Source organism: Mustelus asterias, chromosome 19, assembly GCF_964213995.1.
Source record: "Mustelus asterias chromosome 19, sMusAst1.hap1.1, whole genome shotgun sequence".
Lineage (NCBI taxonomy): Eukaryota > Metazoa > Chordata > Chondrichthyes > Carcharhiniformes > Triakidae > Mustelus > Mustelus asterias.
The window spans coordinates 61,381,431-61,400,279 of NC_135819.1; the positions used below are offsets into that span (position 1 = coordinate 61,381,431).

Sequence of the window (18,849 nt, forward strand, 5' to 3'; positions counted from 1 at the left end):
TTAGGAATTTAATTAAGGCCAGAAAACATCCCTTTCCACTGTGACGTTGCTCAGGCTTGATGGACTTACATATTTGACAGGCAGCAAAAGACCAGTATGTAGAATCTAAAATAATGTCTTGTCCAGATACACAGTAAGTGCATCATCTGTGTGACTTATGCTTTTGATGCGATTGCATGATGCAAATATTATAGATAATAAACCCCTTGGGTAGTTTTAACATTTTCATACCCCTCGTGATGAATTCTCTCATGCCAAACCTCCTGGTCTCTGGATTGAGAAATTGCCAGTCCAGGAGTCTGACTGTGTTGGTGGTAGGTCTAAATAGTGAACAACCACAATGGAGTGATTAGCAAAAGGAGAAGCCCAATGGGGAGTGAAATGACCAGTGGTTGTTTGGCTCTTCAGCTATGACAGAGTATGGTGTGCCTAGCCCAATAGCAAGCAATGGGAATAAAGCAGATCAAGATTGAGAGAAAGTAAAGGGCACTGAGAAATAATGAGATTTGAGAATCATGTACATGAATCATTCATTAAAAGCTATAGTGGCCAAGTACAAAAAGTACTGAATAAAGCTTTATTCTCATGCAGGAATGCAGAGGGAAGTTTTGCTTCTGTTATACAGAGGCTTGATCAGACTCCATTTGGAGTAAAAGCAAATTATTGCAGATGCTGGAATCTGAAACCAAAAGAGAAAACGCTGGAAAATCTCAGCAGGTCTGGCAGCATCTGTAAGGAGAGAAAAGAGCTGATGTTGAGTCCAGATGACCCTTTGTCAAAGACAAAGATCTCATTACAGATGCTGCCAGACCTGCTGAGATTTTCCAATGTTTTCTCTTTTGTTTCCATTTGGTACTACATTCATATTGAAACACCACCAGAAGGATATATTGGGTTTGGAGTGGGTACAATACAGATTCACCAGAATTATAATTGGGCTAACTGGATTACACTGTATTACAAGGACAGGTTGTATAAACTTGGCTCATCTTTCCTTGAATATAGAAGACTGTTTAAATGATTTGATAGGGCAGATAAAGAGAAACCACTTGCTCTGGTGGGCAGGATCCAGAACAACCTTGAAATGAATTAGGTCATTTAGGCAAATACTTATTCATGCAAAGCATAGTGGAAATACAGAACTGTCCCTAGAAAGACAGGCTTGGAGAGTCGATGGAAAATTTCAAAGCTGAAATCAATACATTAGGTAAAAAGAAAACTATTGGGGCTAAAGGACCTGATGGGTTGCACCCTAGAATATTAAATGAAGTACAGAAATAAGAACAAAGAACAATACAGCACAGGAACAGGCCCTTCGGCCCTCCAAGCCCGCGCCGCTCCCCGGTCCAGGATTGAATCCTGAATCCAGGATCCCCGCCCAATTTTCCAGCCTATCTACATACCAATATCCTATCCACCGAGCTGTCCCTCACAGCTACGATGCTTTGTTCATTACAACCTATTAACTTACCCCCACCCCCCCATTCCAGACCATGTGATCTCCAGGGAGAGGCGAAAACCCAGAGTGAAAAACCCCAGGGCCAATATGGGGAAAAAAAAATCTGGGAAATTCCTCTCCGACCCCCTGAGGCGATCGAAACGAGTCCAGGAGATCACAATGGCCCCGATCGGAAAATGCTTCCCAACCCTAGTCATTTCCACTTCCACGAACACCATATGAATTCCCTGCCCCCGAGACAGGTTCCCAACTATCCGCAGTCTCACTCTGTACTGGCACCAGCAAGATGATCGTAGAATGAAGCCTTGAAACGAGAAACCAGGAACAATTAGCCCGCGCCGCTCCCTGGTCCAAACTAGACCACTCTTTTGTATCCCTCCATTCCCACTCCGTTCATATAGCTGTCTAGATAAGTCTTAAACGTTCCCAGTGTGTCCGCCTCCACCACCTTGCCCGGCAACACATTCCAGGCCCCCACGACCCTCTGTGTGAAATATGTCCTTCTGATATCTGTGTTAAACCTCCCCCCCTTCACCTTGAACCTATGACCCCTCGTGAACGTCACCACCGACCCGGGGAAAATAGTGGATGTACTTGTAGTAATCTTCCAAGAATCCTTAAATTCTGGAAAAGTTCCAGAGGATTGGAGAACTGTTAATGTAACACCCTTATTCAAACGTGTCATACATAACGTAATCAAGCAAAATCAGCATGGTTTCATCAAGATTCATTAGCTGGTCATTGATGTTTGTGGGAGCTTGTGTGCAAAGTGGTTGCTGTGTTTCCTACCTTAGAGCAGTGAAAAAGTACTCAATTGGCTGTAAAGCACTTCTTAAATGCAAGTCTAAGTTGCTAGAGTGGGACTTGCGTCTAGCATCCTTTGACTCCATGACAAGAGAGCTACCAACTGACCCATGGCTGACATCCGATCACTATTTTTAAAAAAAGTTCCAAAAGTAATATTTTAATATATATTTTATTAAATTTCAGTTATCTCTTTGTCTAAGCACAATACAGGACTCTGTATGGAGACCACAATGTTCAGACTCTAATAGAAATCCCAAACTCTACATGGTTACTGTATTTTACAATCTGGACTCTCACCCATCTTTATACAGGAATTGTAAATTGAGACTATGTACAAAGAATTATCTTCATATTTCAAATAAAAGCATTTTCAAAGTTAAAAGCTTGGGGCAAAAGTAAAATAGATTCAAATATGGGAAGAAACAAAAATATTTGTCACTTCTTTTCAAACTAAACATTGCCCTGAACAGAGGATTTTAGAAATCCAAAATGAAAGGCTCAATTTACCACAATTTTTTCACATAAAATGTAGAGCAAGAAATTGCTTTGCCTGCCCTCCTGCTGTCAGATCCCTGGAATCATTCTGATATTCACCAAGAAAAGGACCCAGCAACGATTACCGAGATCACTAATAGAGCATTGCATGTTTGTGTTTTATTAGCTTGTCAAGTAGCTGCAGTACTCTAACCTTCTTGTACAGAGAAAAGGGGCTGGGGGCAGAATCTCCCTGGATCATATGAATGGGGAATACAGACAGGGTTGGTCTCCCTGGAAAGGGAGTTACACACTCAGATCTACTTTTGTTCAAGATTCTCATCAGCATTTCTGCCACATGGGACAGACAAAGAAAGATAGTCTCAATCTGGATTGAACATAACAGAATGCAGATGATTGTACTTACAGACTGAGGATGAGGCTGTTGTAGCAAAATACCTGTTTTATGATATATTTGTTACTCCTGCTCCCCAAAGTGTCTGATGTTTGTTATGAAGCAGTGAATCTCCCACCATACCAGTCTGATGTTGGTTAGCAGATTCATACTTGTCTTCAATCACTTTTCCATTTTTGCAGATCTCACATCACTCTACCATGAGATGCCAAACAATGTCATGGAGATGGCACAGGATGATGCAAATGAATAGGGCACAATAGCCCATTCATGCCAGGATCTGAGTCTCAATCCTGCCTTGTCTATCCTCTCAGCCTCCTCTACCAATCATAAATGAAATGGGTTTCTGCAGTCCAGTACCAGTTGGATATAATCCACAACAGAGCTAAAACCAAAATACAATTCCCCAATAGCCAGTGTGGGAAATGGGAATGTGATACAAGGGTGTTTGGTGAATGGTGTGCATTATCTGAAGCTGAGAATAAGCATTACTTTGTATGGAAGCTACACTGTATCTACCCTAAGAGTGTTTGATGTGACAGTACAGTAACAGCTTTACTTTGTATCTAATCCATGATGGACCTGGGAATTTTAACTGGAAAGAAATGAAGGAAGCTTTACACTGCGTTATAATTGATCTAGCATGGGCTAGATGATGTCACTGGAGTGAAATGTGTTCCCTTCGCTTGACAAGACACTGCATTTGAAAACACCTTAATTTAAAAGTAGGTGACATTATTTTGCAAAAACAAAAAGGTGGAACTTGAGGTCTTTACTCTATGCTGGTGACTCAGTGCAAACTTGCAATAAGCGTGATCTGCAATAACCTGCAGTAAGCAGCAGCGCCAGCCCCGAGTGACCCACAGTAATCTAAAGAGGCTGTGTAGGTGGGGTTGATACTGAAACTCCCCTGACATTGCTTAGACCCCCATCATTCATTGGCATCTCTAATTTTATGGAGAGACAAATCCTGGTGAATTTTGGTAAAAAAGGGTAATAAATTGTGAATGCTGGAAATATACATTAGCTCTGAATCTACCTCTGGGGCAGCCTTGTGGGGGTGACACTTGTGGAAGGAGGATATTCCATTTGATTAATACATATATTTTTTACACACATCAAATGTAAAAGTTCAAACAGCAAATTGCTCTGAAATTAGTTTGAGCAGATCTTCCCTCCCTCCCCTCAAACCCTTCCATAGTGTCCCAAGGCTCAGTTTTTTTGATTGACAATTACAGTCAGAACAATGTGCTCCCAGCAGGAATGTGGATCAGACAAGTGAAAACATGAACGGCAGCTGGAAGAGGGCATGGTGTGAACTGGGAGCCAGAAATGGAGTGCGGTTGCCACATTTGCAAGCTTGCCCAAGGCACCATTTTTCCTAAGGCTGGCTGCATCTACCTCAAAAATGCTTCAGGACCATACCATTAACTGGACAGACCTGGGGCATTTTCAACATGTTCTGTTTCTATCCTGGTGCATTCTACATGGAACAACCAATGCGGCCTGAGTGAGTGAAACAAGGTTAGAGAGGCAGCCACTTCAGCAGTATGATGCTGAGATCTATTAACTGGGAGTAAAGTGCCACTTTCATTCACTTTACCACACCTTTCACTTCCCTTAAATGAAGTACTCCTTAATTTAGAAAGATTTCACGCTCAGATTATTCAGCTCTTTCAGCCTGTAGAAGACATTCAGACAATGATATTGAGAATATCAGGCATAATCAGTCCCTTTTCAGAACATGATGTGTCTTTGCCAACATTGTTTCATATCAAAGTTGAAATATTCAGCCGTGTTTTAAGGGTGGTGTGTTTCCCACAACAAAACCAGCACAAGCACATCTCGGACCTTGTAGAATCTGAATCTATAAGGCCCCAGCAAAATATCACTCGGGTCTCTTTCATGACTAGTCTGGGTCTTTTAGAAACTTTGAAACTGCAAATGTTAGCAGTTAACAGCTGAAAATGCATGTATGTAACAAAATTTGATCTTGGATCTGACAGCACAGGGTCTAAAGGCAACATTACAGAACTGAGGATACTGTAAAACAGGACAATGAGACAGAACAAGTGTGGGCTGCAAAATTTACAGAAGCTGTTCAAAACAGTCAAAGGCAAAGTGCGATTTGGACAGAGTGAATAAATGAGAGCGAGAGAGCATGAGCTTGTGAAATAGATTCTAGTTTCAATATTCCTAAATTGGCAACCACAATATTCACACTGAACAACAGGATAAGATGCCTTAACGGTTTGCAATTGGAAACCATATATTTAAACAACTTGGACAGATCTGAATGCAATCTCAACCTCTCAGTCTGTGTCACAGGAGCAAATGATCAATGATTTCATTCAATGTCTGCCAAAGATACGACAAAGATTCTACTTGTTGAGTTACAGCATAGAGATGATTACCTTTTGACCGCCCCACTCTGAATTCTAAAACTAGTGACAGTCTGCTTTCTGCTGCTTTAGCACCCTTCAGCTGTCCAAGGCTGAACAGACATGCTTATTAAGCCCTAATTGCTGTGTGTTGGTGATGGACACAGAGAGAGACCCTTCAGTGTACCACTGGCTCATTGACATTGTTTTTTTCAAATAGATAGCAAATACATGTGGATACACAACAATTTGTAAATATCATTCAACCTGTACACTGATATCTAGGAAGCTATTGCATAAATAGAACAAGGATTAAACTATGTACAGCTGTACATCACTAACAGCAGAATCAAAGCTACAACACTGTTAAAATAATTTCACAGCTGCGTTGTTTCTGTGCAGTTGCCCATGAGAACTGGAAGCCCCTCCCCTCCCAGCTGCTCCTCCTTACCCTCCTCTCTCAACATGACCCAAGAGAAGGTGGGTGTGAGAGTGAGCAGTCTGGGAAAGGTATCGGTCAGCCCAGCCCCACTGCATACAACCATCACAGCTGCCTCTGTAAACACAGTGAACATATACCACCTGCCAAGCTCTGCCCCTTATTGCATAATATAGAACTAAGCACACAAACACATCCCTCATCGTCCTACTGCTGCCCTTGGTTTCAAGGGCTCTAGTAACTTTAAAGGAACATTAATACTCTCATTGAGAGCTGCCCGGTGAACAACCACACACAACTTTGTACCTTTAACCCTCTCTTGTTCACAAGTGCAAGCGGCTGCAGTTTTCCCTCGACAAAATTGACCACAGATAACTGCAGCAGTACTGACCCATCGAAAAATCAGACCTGAGCAAAAATTATTCCCACATCAATTTGTAAACAGCAGGCTGTCCCTATTTTTGTTAGCCTATATTTTCTGTAAAGTATTCGGTTTAAGGCGAGAGCCTTTATACATTCCCCTTTCTGAAGATGGCTTGGTTCTCTCTCTGGGACTGCTGTCCCACACCATCCAATGCCTTAATTACTAATGTGGCCTGGTCATCCTGCTGCCTTGCACTGATTCTGTACTAACACCACACAATGAGGAGACTGCAGAGGTTACAAACAGCAGTTATAAGACATTTCACAAGGTCTCTAATAAAGGCAGTTGAAATGACTGACCGTCAATCCTCATTCTTTCTCCAAGAACAGGCAACTAATCCAATAGATTTGAATTAAGCTTTGCTGGAACTTTTAAACTATTTTGATGAAAAAGTTGTTTTAGGCTGTGGTATTTGGGCAATGAGTGGCTGATCTAGAATATCAACTCTAGTCTCAGGCGTTTGGCCACAAAAGTTCTACTGAAAATGGCAACAGAATTAAACACACAAATTAGTTTGGGGACAAGAGCAGAGGAAACCGTGTATGAAGGGCCCTGAGCAAGAAAGGGTTTAAAGGTTTAACTTTTGCTTATACTCATTCTAACTTGCAACCTTCTTCCATGGTATGTGCATCAAGCTCTCTCTCTCTCCCTCCCCAACAACTCTTTGAGCATCTGCTGCTTCTTAAACGGAAGATTACCAACAAATGCACAAGTACACCAATACTGGATATGGACAGCAAGACCATCCTCCCTCATTTCTTCTGGACTCTGTAATTGAATGGCCGAGAAATCACAAGTTTCCATAATATTCTGGTTCTTGTGGTTTTGAAACACCAGTTGTTGTCCATTAGTGACAGAGATCCAGGTGATGAGCTCTATACCCAGAAGTACATGGGCAATGCCTGCAATACAAATGCTCATGCATCAGACAAGCAGCTCTGTATTTTATCAATCCACTGCTGGGCACTCTGGCTGTCTTGGGCACAGAAGTTGTAAACTCTTTTTGTTGTCTTCAGCTACAAGGTAAAATAATTAACAGTCAGTTTTGGTTAGCACACAGCCCATTATTGTGACATTTGAGATTTGTGGGATGGCTGATAGAGACTCACATCAAAGAAGGCTTTGTCTTCGATGTTTTTGGGGGCTCCCAATGCTGCTGTTCCCAGAGTGACAGACTCCACCTCCGTGAGATCCACAATCCCCTTCACATCGGTGTCTGATTTACTGTCGTAATATCTCAACTGTAAAAGATAGCACAAGAATTCTAGAACATTCCCAGTCAAGCAGCACAGAAATGCGTCCAGTTTTTGTTTGTATGACACCCTCTCTATTGAATCTCAGGAAACACACATACCACACCCAAATGAGATGGGGTTGGGGCAGGCATTCTTCATCTGGACTGGATTTCCAGAATCTTACACAGGGGGAGGCCATTCATCCCATTGCGTCTGTGCTGACTCTTTCAAAAGACCTGTTCAATTTGGTCCCACTATCCAGCCTTTCCCCTTACCTTGAAAAATTAGACCTCAAGTTTACCTGCCCAATCTTTAAAGTTCCTACTGAAACCAATTCCATCAGCCTTTCAGTCTGTGCGTTCCAGATCTTCCTGATCAGCTGTAAGAGGAAACTCTCATTCTTCCCCTGCTTCATTTGCCAATTATTTTAAATCAATGATCTCTTGTTATTGACCCACCAGTTAAAAGTTTCTCCCTAATTGCTCGTCAAATTTTCCCAACTTTGAATATCTCTGCCAAATCTCTGCTCTAAGAACAATCTCAGCTTCTCCAATTTCCCTACAGAATTCTTTCAACCTCGGTACCATCCTGAGAAACCTCTCTAGGGGATTTACATACTTCCTTAAGTGTCACGTCCACAATTGGATATAATATTCCAGTTAAGATGTAAACAGAGATTTGGAATGGTTTAGCAGGACTTCCCTTTTTTTGTATTCAATACCCCATTTACAAAGCTGAGTATTCCATAGACTGACTCATCAACTTGCGATGCTACCTTGAAAGGTTTATTTTACCCCATATCTCTCTGTTCTTGCATCCCCCTCAAAATAGGACCATTTAGCTTATATTACAGCTCCTCCCAAAAGGCATCACTTCACTCCTGGGTGGGATCATTGTCAGCGCAGGCTCAATGGTCGAATGGCCTCCTTCTGCACTGTAGGGATTCTTATCCGCATTCAATTGCACCTGCCATGGTCTGCCCATTTCACCCGTCTATGCTGTCTTGAAGTCTCCTATTATATACATTGCCAAGTTTTGCTTCATCTGCAAACTTCAAAATTGTATTTCCTATACTCACATCCCAGTCATTTCAATATAAGAAAAGCAATGGTTTTATAACTGATCTACTGCATACTTCTCTGTGGTTACAAAACATCCATTCATCACTGTCTGCCTCCATCCAGCACCCAAACATAACTGTTTCTTCAACACCACATGTTTCTAATTTCCAAATAAGTCTGTAACGTGGTATTTTATCATGTGTCTTCTGAAATCTTATATATATTTACTGCACTACCTTCATCAACCTTTCCTGTTATTTCAAAGAACTCAATAAGGTTAATGAAATTTGATTTGCCTTAACAAATCTATGTTGCATGTCCCTTAATTAGAACCCACAATTCTCCAAGTGAGAATTAATGATAGCCTTCAGAATGGCCTCTAGTAGTTTTCCTACCAATTACATTCTAACTGACCAATAGCTACAGGTTTATCCCTCACCCTTTTATTGAGCAGAGGTGCAACATGTTTGACGTCGGAACCCTCTGCCCAGGCTGTGCTTGAACCCTTTATTTGGGGTACTACATGACTCTACCGTGAAAGACAGGATGGAGTGAGTCACTGATACTGTGAAACAAGACAGGACTGAACATAGTTACCTGATGTTTGGTTTTATCAAGTACGAACCAACGTGGTTTCCAGGCTTTCAGTAGAGCGCCCCTCTTATAAAGGATTCCCTCGTATGACCTGGAAACACAATACACATGAGCCCAGAAAAGAACACCAATGGAAACAGTGCATTCATGGAATAGTTAGTGATCCAAGACAGTTAACTCTCTCGGCAACAGTCTTTCTTTCATCTGTGTCATGCTGTTATCACTACCTTGCTGTACAAACTGTACAAAGACGAGGCTGAAGCATTTGTAATCACCTTCAGCCAGAAGTGCTAAGTGTATAATCCCTCTCGGCCTCCTCCTGAGGTACCCAGCATCACAGATTCCAGTCTTCAGCCAATTCGATTCATTCCATGTAACATCAAGAAATGGCTAAAGACACTGAATATTGCAAAGAGTATGCACCCTGACAATATTCCAGCATGTGCTTCAGAAATAGCCATGCCCCTAGCCAAGCTGTTCTAGAACAGCAAAACACGAGCATCTACCTAGCAATGTGGAAAATTGCCCAGATATGTCCTGTCCAGAAAAGAATGGAAAATCTAACCTGGCCAATTACTGCCCCATCAGTCTACACTTGATCATCAACAAGTAATGAAAGGGTTGTTGATAGTGCTATTAAGTGACACTTACTCAGCAATAACCTGCTGATAGGCACTCAGTTTGAGTTCTGCCAGGACCACTCAGCTCCTGATCTCATTACAGTCTTAGTCCAAACAGGGACAAAAGAGCTGAAGTCAAGAGGTGAGGTGAGAGTGACTGCCCTTAACATCAAGGCAGCATTTGACCAAGTGTGGCATCAAGGAGCCCTAGCACAACCGCAGTCAATGGGAATTGGGGGAAAGCTCTTCATTGTGCTAGGTATGATTCCAACCAAAGGAAGATCATTGTGATTGTTGGAAGTGAGTCATCTCAGTGCCAGGACATCACTGCAGGAGGTCCTCAGGTTATTGTCCTAGGCCCAACCATCTTCAGCTGCTTCATCAATGACCTTCCCTCCCTGAGGTCAGAAGTGGGGGATGTTTGCTGATGATTGCACAAAGTACAGCACCATTCACGACTCCTCAAATATTGAAGCAGTCCATGTAGGCATGGACTACATTCAGACTTGGGCGAATAACTGGCAAGTAACATTTGTGCTACACAAGTGCAAGCAATGACCATCTTCAACGAGAGAGAATCTAGCAATTTTCATCGCTAAATCCCCAACTATCAACATCTTGTGGGTTACCATTGACCAGAAAATTAACTGAACCAGCCATATAAATACTGTAACTACAAGAGGTCAGAATTTGGAACCTCTCTGGTGTGGAACTCACCTCCTAGCTCCCCGAAACCTAGTCACCATTTACAAGGCTCAAGTCAGGAGTGTGATGGAGCAGCCCCCACTTGCCTGGATGAGTGCAACTCCAACTATACTCAAGAAGCTCAATGCCATTCAGAGCATAACAATCCACATGATTGGCGCCCCCTTCCACCACCTTCAGCATTCACTCTCTCCACCATTAATGTAAAGTAGCAGCAGTGAGTAGGATCTACACTGCAACTCACCAATACTCATTTGACAATACCATCCAAACCTACAATCTCTACCTCCTAGGACAAGGAATGCGTATGCATGCGAAAACCACCACCTGGAAATTCCCCTCAAAGTCATGAACCATCCCAACTTGGAACCATCCTGCTGTTCCTTCACTGTCACTGGGTCAAAATCCAGGAACTCCTTCCTAACAGCACTCTGGGTGTAACTACACAAGGTGAATTGAAACAGCTCAAGAAGGCAGCTCATCACCACCTTCTCAAGGGCAATTAGGGATGGGCAATAAATGCTGGCTTAGCCAGTAACATCCATATCCCATGAAAGAATAGATCTCTTGAAAAGTGTATCTTACAAGCTTTCTCAATACTTAATTAAGGGCAGGTTCCAGTTCCTGAAATTAAACAATTTCATATGAACTGAAACAAGTGTCTTGTTTTGCACCCTGTCTGAATTAAGGTAGTCTGTGTTTAATACTTAATCCCTCAGGACTGTAACCAATTTACTGGAGAATATGTGGGATTCCCACCACTTTCTGTCACCCCAGAAGGCAAAAATGAGCACATTGCCAGATCGGCACATATAGGCTAAATTTGAATGAATACATGGAAGCAAAAAGACACATCAACATATTGCTATACAATGACCAGACCAGCAAAACACACAAGCCATTCGAAATCAGAAGACGAGTCCAAAAACCTTACTGTTCCTCTCAGTAAATTCTCAATGACAGTTCATGTTAGCATGAGGGCTCCACACTTCAGTTTTGATTCATAGTCCCCATGTAGACTGCTGACATAGGGGACTGAAGATCATAAGGTGGTTTTTGATGTCCCATAGGGATCTATCTGTACTTGGGCCTCAATTATTCACTTAGCTGATGGGATAGAGAGCCACGTAGCCAAGTTTACACACAGATAAACGGGCATTGTGAGCAATTACACAGATATTAACAGGCTCAGAAAATTAACAAAACTGTGGCAAATGGATTTAAATGCAGACAACTGAGAGGTTATTTACCATAGACCTAAAATAGTTCCAGCACATTCTAAATGGTGAAAAGCTAGAAACAGTTAAGGTGCAAAGAGAATTAGGGATCTATACACATGGATCATTAAATCACATACAAGTACAGAAAATAATCAAGAAGTCTTTCCCTAGAATTCTGAAAATTAAGGGGTGATTTGATCAAAGTTTTCAAGATATCTGATAGTGTAGATACAGTTAAACTACTTTTGTTTGTTGGGAAATCTAGGACTAGGGGACATAGCATAAAAATTAAGGGACAGATCTTTCGGGGATGAGTTAAGATAAACTTCTATATGTAGAATGCTAGAAATTTGGAACTATTTTCTGCAAAAAGCAGTTGATGCCAGGTCCATTACTAGTTTTGAATCTGATTGAAACATTTTTTTCTAACTGAAGGTATTAGGATATATGGGGAAATAGTGGGTATATGGAGCAAGGTCACAGGCCAGCTATGATCTCACTGACCAGCAAGCAGGTTTGTGAGGTTAAATGGCCTACTTTCATTGTTCCAATGGGCTAAGGTACCTCTTTCTTGCATCAGCAATGGTGCAATCAAAACTGGACATGTGTGCAAACGGATTTCTGAGGAGCCTAATGTTCTATTTTCAACATCCATCAATGGATAAACACCATTCTGTTTGGCTGGGATGTATCAATAGCTGAAATATCTCTTGCCCTACAGATAATCAGAGATTGGAGAAGTAACATGGCAACACCACAGCTTTCTTAGCAATAATGATGAAGGGGATAGATCGAGTGAACGTTCAAAGACTATTTCCTCGGGTGGATGGAGCTATTACAAGGGGGCATAACTATAGGGTTCATGGTGGGAGATATAGGAAGGATATCAGAGGTAAGTTCTTTACGCAGAGAGTGGTTGGGGTGTGGAATGGACTGCCTGCAGTGATAGTGGAGTCAGACACTTTAGGAACATTTAAGCGGTTATTGGATAGGCACATGGAGCACACCAGGATGATAGGGAGTGGGATAGCTTGATCTTGGTTTCAGATAAAGCTCGGCACAACATCGTGGGCCGAAGGGCCTGTTCTGTGCTGTACTGTTCTATGTTCTATAATTTAAACATTGTATAAATATTTATGCCACTCAGTGAAAGATTTCAACAACTTAGCAAGAGTCCGAAGTGTCAAAACACAGTCCCAGCGTAGAGCTACACGCTTCATTTTACCACAGTCCTATTGTAGAGTGTCATCCTGTTTTCTCCGTGGTCCTAGTTTGCAGTTATTCCTTCTTTCTTGCAGTTCTAATGTGGAGCTATTCCTTACCTGTGTTCACTTTCTGATGTCTGAAATTGGCTGTACAAGGTGCTTGTACTCTTTCGTCCCATGACACCACTGGAGGGAGTGGAGGTTGTGCTACTATCTGTGTCCAGACTCAGATTCAGAGTGGACCCAACTGCTGTCTCATGCAGATAAACACACTGTGACCTTCGATGGTGTGACAGGCTTGAGGATATCAGCAGGGAACTTGAAGACAAGTGCTGCACAAATAAGAAATAAGGAAGTCAGGAGCGATACGGCCACAAAAAAGTGCCATTGAGTTTCATTCCTTGTACATTGTGTAGTGATCAGCTCCTGATTTTCATCTGTGTCGCACTGTGTAACAGGCTATGCTGTGACCTTCAATTGAAAATGATTGGATACCTCTGGAGTCCTGCAAGGTTGTGATGATTGGCAAGACAATGAGAATTACCTTCCTCTTTGCCTGGCATTACTCCAGTTACAGACATGTATCCGTTTAACCCACTTTAAGTTTTACTCCAGTTTTAGGTATTAGCTATAGTTCAGTTTGAGCACTTTCTCTCTGAGCCAGAGGTTTGAGTACATAACCATCGCTGGCATTGCACTGACAGTCAGTCAGAAGTGAGTGCTGCAGCATCAGAGAGTCAGCAGGGAGGGAGTGCTAATGTGTCGTGGGGTCAACAACGAGGGAGCGCTGCCGCATCATAGTGTCAGCAGCCAGGGAATGCTACAGGGTCGGAGTGTCAGGAGCGAGGGAGGGTTACTGTGTTGTTGAGTCAGTAGCGTGGGAGTGCTGCAGAGTCCAAGAGTCAGTAGCGAGGGAGTGCTGCAGAGTCAGAGGGTCAGTAGTGAAGGAGTTCTGATGTGTAGTAGAGTCAGTAGCAGATGAGAGCTGCAACGTGAGAGGGTTAGTGGCGAGAGAGTGCTACACTGTTGGTGGGTCAGTAGCTTGAGCATGCTGCATTGCCAGAGAGCCAGCAGTGAGGGGATCTTGCACTGCATGGGTGGCAGTACCAAGGCAGCACTATCTTGTCAGAGGGGCAGTGCAAAGCTAGCACTGCATTCTCAGGAGGTTACTTCTGACAGAATTCTGCAAAGTTTGAGATATTTCTTTTGGATGAAATGATAGACTCCATCTGCCTTATCAGGCGGATGTAAAAAGATCCTTTGGCATTGCTTTGAAGCAGCACTGGTCTCCAGTGTTATGCCAAAATTCATCCCTTGACCAGCATCATTAACTCAGATAACCTGGCCATTCATCTCATTATGTGGCGATGCCGGCGTTGGACTGGGGTGAACACAGTAAGAAGTCTCACAACACCAGGTTAAAGTCCAACAGGTTTATTTGCTAGCTTTCGGAGCGCTGCTCCTTCGTCAGGTAAGTGGGAATTCTGTTCACAAACAGGGCATATAAAGACATATGTGTCTTTATATGCCCTGTTTGTGAACAGAACTCCCACTTATCTGACGAAGGAGCAGTGCTCCGAAAGCTAGTGGCTTTTGCTACCAAATAAACCTGTTGGACTTTAACCTGGTGTTGTGAGACTTCTTACTGCATTCATCTCATTGCCATTTGTGGAAGTTTGTTCACAAATTAGCAGCTGCACTTCCTACATTATAAGCATGACTAAATTTCTTAAGTACTTCATTGGTCGTAAAGGCCTTTGGGATGTCCTGAGGTCACGAGGGGTCTTTTTGGCTCTGTACTCTTTCGAATGCTGCTTTCATGAGGGCAGTTACTCTAATCCCTCATAACTTTGTTATGGGCTTTCTTTAAATTTAAGATTCTACTTTCAGATTGAACTGCATTATTCTCAACTTAATCTGAAATTCTATCATGATACAATCACTCTCCCACAGGGACCCTTTACTATATGATTATGAATTAATCCTGACTCATTGCACAATACTAGATCTGAAATAGTCTGTTCCCTATTAAACGCCTCAACATATTGTTCTAGACGCGCATTGATCTTTTGTGCACACCTGCCGTTGACCACTGTGCAAGGTGAGCTGGTACCTCCACAGTCTTGCCTTCCATTGTTTAATACTCAGGTACAACTCAAAAAGAACAAATCACAGCAGCTCACCATCACTTTAAGGTCAACTATGGACAGGCAATAAAGGCAGTTCACATGCTGAAGCCCAAGTGCTGACCTACCTTACCCTCCTGTTTGCTCTCTGTCCGCTGGGTTGTTTTGATCTTGTCCCAAGTCTCCTTCCATTTGTCCGGCACTTGACCCAGCTCAGACTCCAGCGACTGCATCTCCTGTTGGACACAACAGTGATCAGATTCATGGCCCAAGCATGCACCCCTTCCCACTGTCAGACACAACAACAACAACAGATTAGATTCACAGACTAGTCCAACACAAACTGTCAGATACAAGGATAGGTGATCATGTTCACAGCCTCCTGAGCCCAGATCACTGGCAGACACGAGGAAAGCTGATTTGATTGAAAGTCAGCCGTGGGCTGATCTTAAAACACTGTCCATATTTCAGATCTGGGTTGACGCTCAGGCACAGACTCTACCTCCAACAATTTGCTGATAGCATCTGGCTCTGTCTTGTTTCTGTTGTCATAGCAGGGCCAGACAATCTTGCGCTGAGTCTGAGGAGCCAAAGTATCTGCTCTTTCCCCATCATCCACTTGTTCTCGTCGACCATACACCAGCTCCCAGTCATACGGTGATCCTTCAGAAAGTGTCTCATGTGTGTAATAATCCCACACCTTCAGGTTGGAAATGTTACCATACGGCCTCAGAACCTAAAGTTTAACAGGAGGATACTGTAAGTGGGATTTAGAAACCGTCAATGCAATTAGACCAATAGTCCATTAAGTTATATAAACACAGGAACAGGAGTAAGCTATTTAGTTCCTCAAGCCTGTTCTGGCATTCAATCAGATTGTTGTGGAACTGAGACCTAACTCCACATACTTGCCTTTGTCCCCACATCCTTTAAAACCTTTGGTTGAAAGAAGTCTATTGATCTAAGATGTAAAATTTCCTGACCCAGAATCAATTGCCTTTTGCGGAAGTGAATTCCAAACAGTGTGAGTGTGTATATATAAATGTCTTGTAACTTCATTTTGAAAGGCTTTGTAATTTAACCTTTGGAATCCATGTATCACTTGGATAAATCTACACTACTCTCCATCCAACGCTAACACATCTGTCCAGAATGGAACACAATATTCTGAGCATGGTCTAACAAAGGATTTGTATAACTGTAGCATGACTTCTAACCTTTTATGTTCTGGTCCTCTAGATATAAAGGCCAGCATTCCATAAACTTTTTAGAGTTTTTTTATACTTGTCCAAGACAAGTTAATGGTCTACTTCCATGGAGATAGTCAATAAATCAACAATGGGGTTACAAAAGCACTAAGAATCTTGTTGTACAATGAAATCCTCCACCTCCACAGCAAATAGGCAGGAGCTCCTCCTCACCTCTCCATCCTCGGGTGCATACAGGTAATTGAAGAAGACTGGGGTTTTCTTATTGAGCCGGTCAATGTAGTCCCACACAGACTTGTACGCATGTTGGTTCTTCCTCTCTCCTTTCTCTTCATACATCAGTCCTGTGGGATACACACACAACTCAAAGTACACTGCAAAAGGACATCTGGACCACCATTACAGATGGTGACAAAATGACTGAAGAGGGACTGAGTGGATCAGACTCTGCACTTTCACCACTGAATGATAGAGGCATTTAGTTTAATTCCACTCTCCTACCTGCTTACCTCTGGGACCTAGGTTTAAATCCAGTCCCAGACTTTGTGGGGGGGGAGGGGGGGGGGGGGGGGAATCTGTGCTACAGAGGATTGTATGTTGTCCTTTCACCTCAGATTGAGTTTGAGAAAAGTTGTGTAGAATTCAGTAAGAAAAACTTAATAACCTTGTTTCTTAAATCTCAATCTGCCAAAAAAACAGAAGTCTCACCATTACATCATTTAAGATCTTGCTAAGACAACGGAATTCCTTCAGCATATCAGCTTGCATCAAGTTGGAATGGGACAGGAAGGAATAGGAATGATGTTTCTGGCAACACCAACATGGTGACGGAAGCAGGTATCTGACTGACTGGTATAGTTTGACACTGCCCCCCAGAAGAAAGAAAATGAATCACAGCAGTTCTCTCATACCCCACCATCGCTCTCTTCCACACAATCACCAAACCTACATGTGTCCACACCCTCCAACAAACCCACAAACCTACCCAGCCCCTCCACCACTGCACTCTCACATCCTCATCCAAACAAGAAACAGCTGATTGTGGTTTTACCAAGTTCAATCCTTTCATGGTCAGAGTCCAACAGGAAGGTTCGGAAGCGGTTGGATACATAATGATATGCCAGGAATTTCAGATAGTGCAGACTAAACTCAAACTCCATTGGGAACTGCAAATGGATCTGAAAAGGACAGAATAGAACAGGTAAGAAGTTAAAGAAGGGAACAATGGGCAAGAACTGAACAAACAACCACTTCCTGGTGGCAATAGCTAGTTCCTACAGGATCAGGACTCTATTATTCACTGACTGGCAACATGGCCATTACTAAGAGGTAGTCCCACAAAGAGCCTTGCTCTACTTCCTTGGTAAAGAGTGGTGAGGGTTGGGGGGAGCTCCCAACAACTTTCAGAATAAGGGGTTTCCCATTTAAGATGGAGAAGTGGAGAATTGTTCTTCTGTGAGGGTTGTTAGTCTTAGGAATTCTGCATCCCAGAGAGTAGTGAAGAATGAATTCTTCAATATGTTCACAGTGGAGTTAAACAGACATTTGATAAACAAAGGAGTTAAGGGGGGTAGGCAGGAAAGTTTTAAGGCCACGAACAGGGCTGCCATGATCTTACTGAATGGCGGAGGCAGCTCATGGACTGGATGGTCGACTCCTGCTCCTATTTCTTTATGAGGTCACATGAAATCTGAAAAGTTTTGTGACTGCAAGATGCAGAAACCTTTCTTCAATGGACTAATTATATAAATTGATGAGATTCAGTTCTAATCTCAGACAATGATCATAACTACGTATTGATCATCACCAGCCCAGTTAATACTGAATTATTGATATATATTTGAGCTGTTTTGATAACTTCCATTATTCATTCCCTCAGTTAACTTCATTTTCTAAAGAAGTTTTAACCTTGAGGTTAATATATAATGTTGTTTTGTTTCTTCTTCTGACGATCTAACAAGGCAAAATTAGCGAATAGTCCCAACACCCTGTTATGATGCGCAAGGCACAGTACAATCTCTCTTTATCATAAAGACACCAACGAGAGCAGGTGCTACAATTGAATGCACCTACCTGATGTACACAGTCCAGAAACTGCAGGAAGACAGGTGTGAAGCCACTGCTCTGGCTGGCCATTGTCTGAGCACCACGGTGGCTGAAACGATGCCCAAATGACAGCCACTCCTTCTCCACCAGAAGGCGGAAGCCCTCCAATGTCCTGTAATGTTGGTCAGATAGCAACTGTACCAAGGACACCACCTGAAGGGAATTTAAAAAACTTGTCAGAAAAAACATTCCCAAAAAATTTCTACTATGGGGACTGGTGTTGCGATTGGATAGTTGATCCAATCTCATCAGGTGAAGGGGCAATACTCTGAAAGCTTGTGGCTTGTGCTACCAAATAAACCTGCTGGACTTTAACCTGGTGTTGTGAGACTTCTTACTGTGCTTACCCCAGTCCAACGCCGGCATCTCC

At 42.6% G+C, this 18,849-nt stretch overlaps 1 protein-coding gene across 1 annotated transcript in view; it reads right to left on the reverse strand.

The window, feature by feature from the left end:
* Positions 1-2,423: 2,423 nt before the first annotated feature.
* sbf1 (SET binding factor 1) overlaps positions 2,424-18,849 on the reverse strand; it is a 131,829-nt gene continuing 115,403 nt past the window's right edge. Inside the window, exons 31-39 of the mRNA XM_078234621.1 lie at positions 18,447-18,632; positions 17,425-17,551; positions 16,587-16,717; positions 15,668-15,901; positions 15,294-15,401; positions 13,157-13,371; positions 9,293-9,380; positions 7,509-7,640; positions 2,424-7,415 (exon numbers count right to left, since the gene is read on the reverse strand). Of these exons, the coding sequence (XP_078090747.1) occupies positions 7,317-7,415; positions 7,509-7,640; positions 9,293-9,380; positions 13,157-13,371; positions 15,294-15,401; positions 15,668-15,901; positions 16,587-16,717; positions 17,425-17,551; positions 18,447-18,632 (1,320 nt within the window). The 3' untranslated portion in view covers positions 2,424-7,316. The remainder of the gene's footprint in view (positions 7,416-7,508; positions 7,641-9,292; positions 9,381-13,156; positions 13,372-15,293; positions 15,402-15,667; positions 15,902-16,586; positions 16,718-17,424; positions 17,552-18,446; positions 18,633-18,849) is intronic.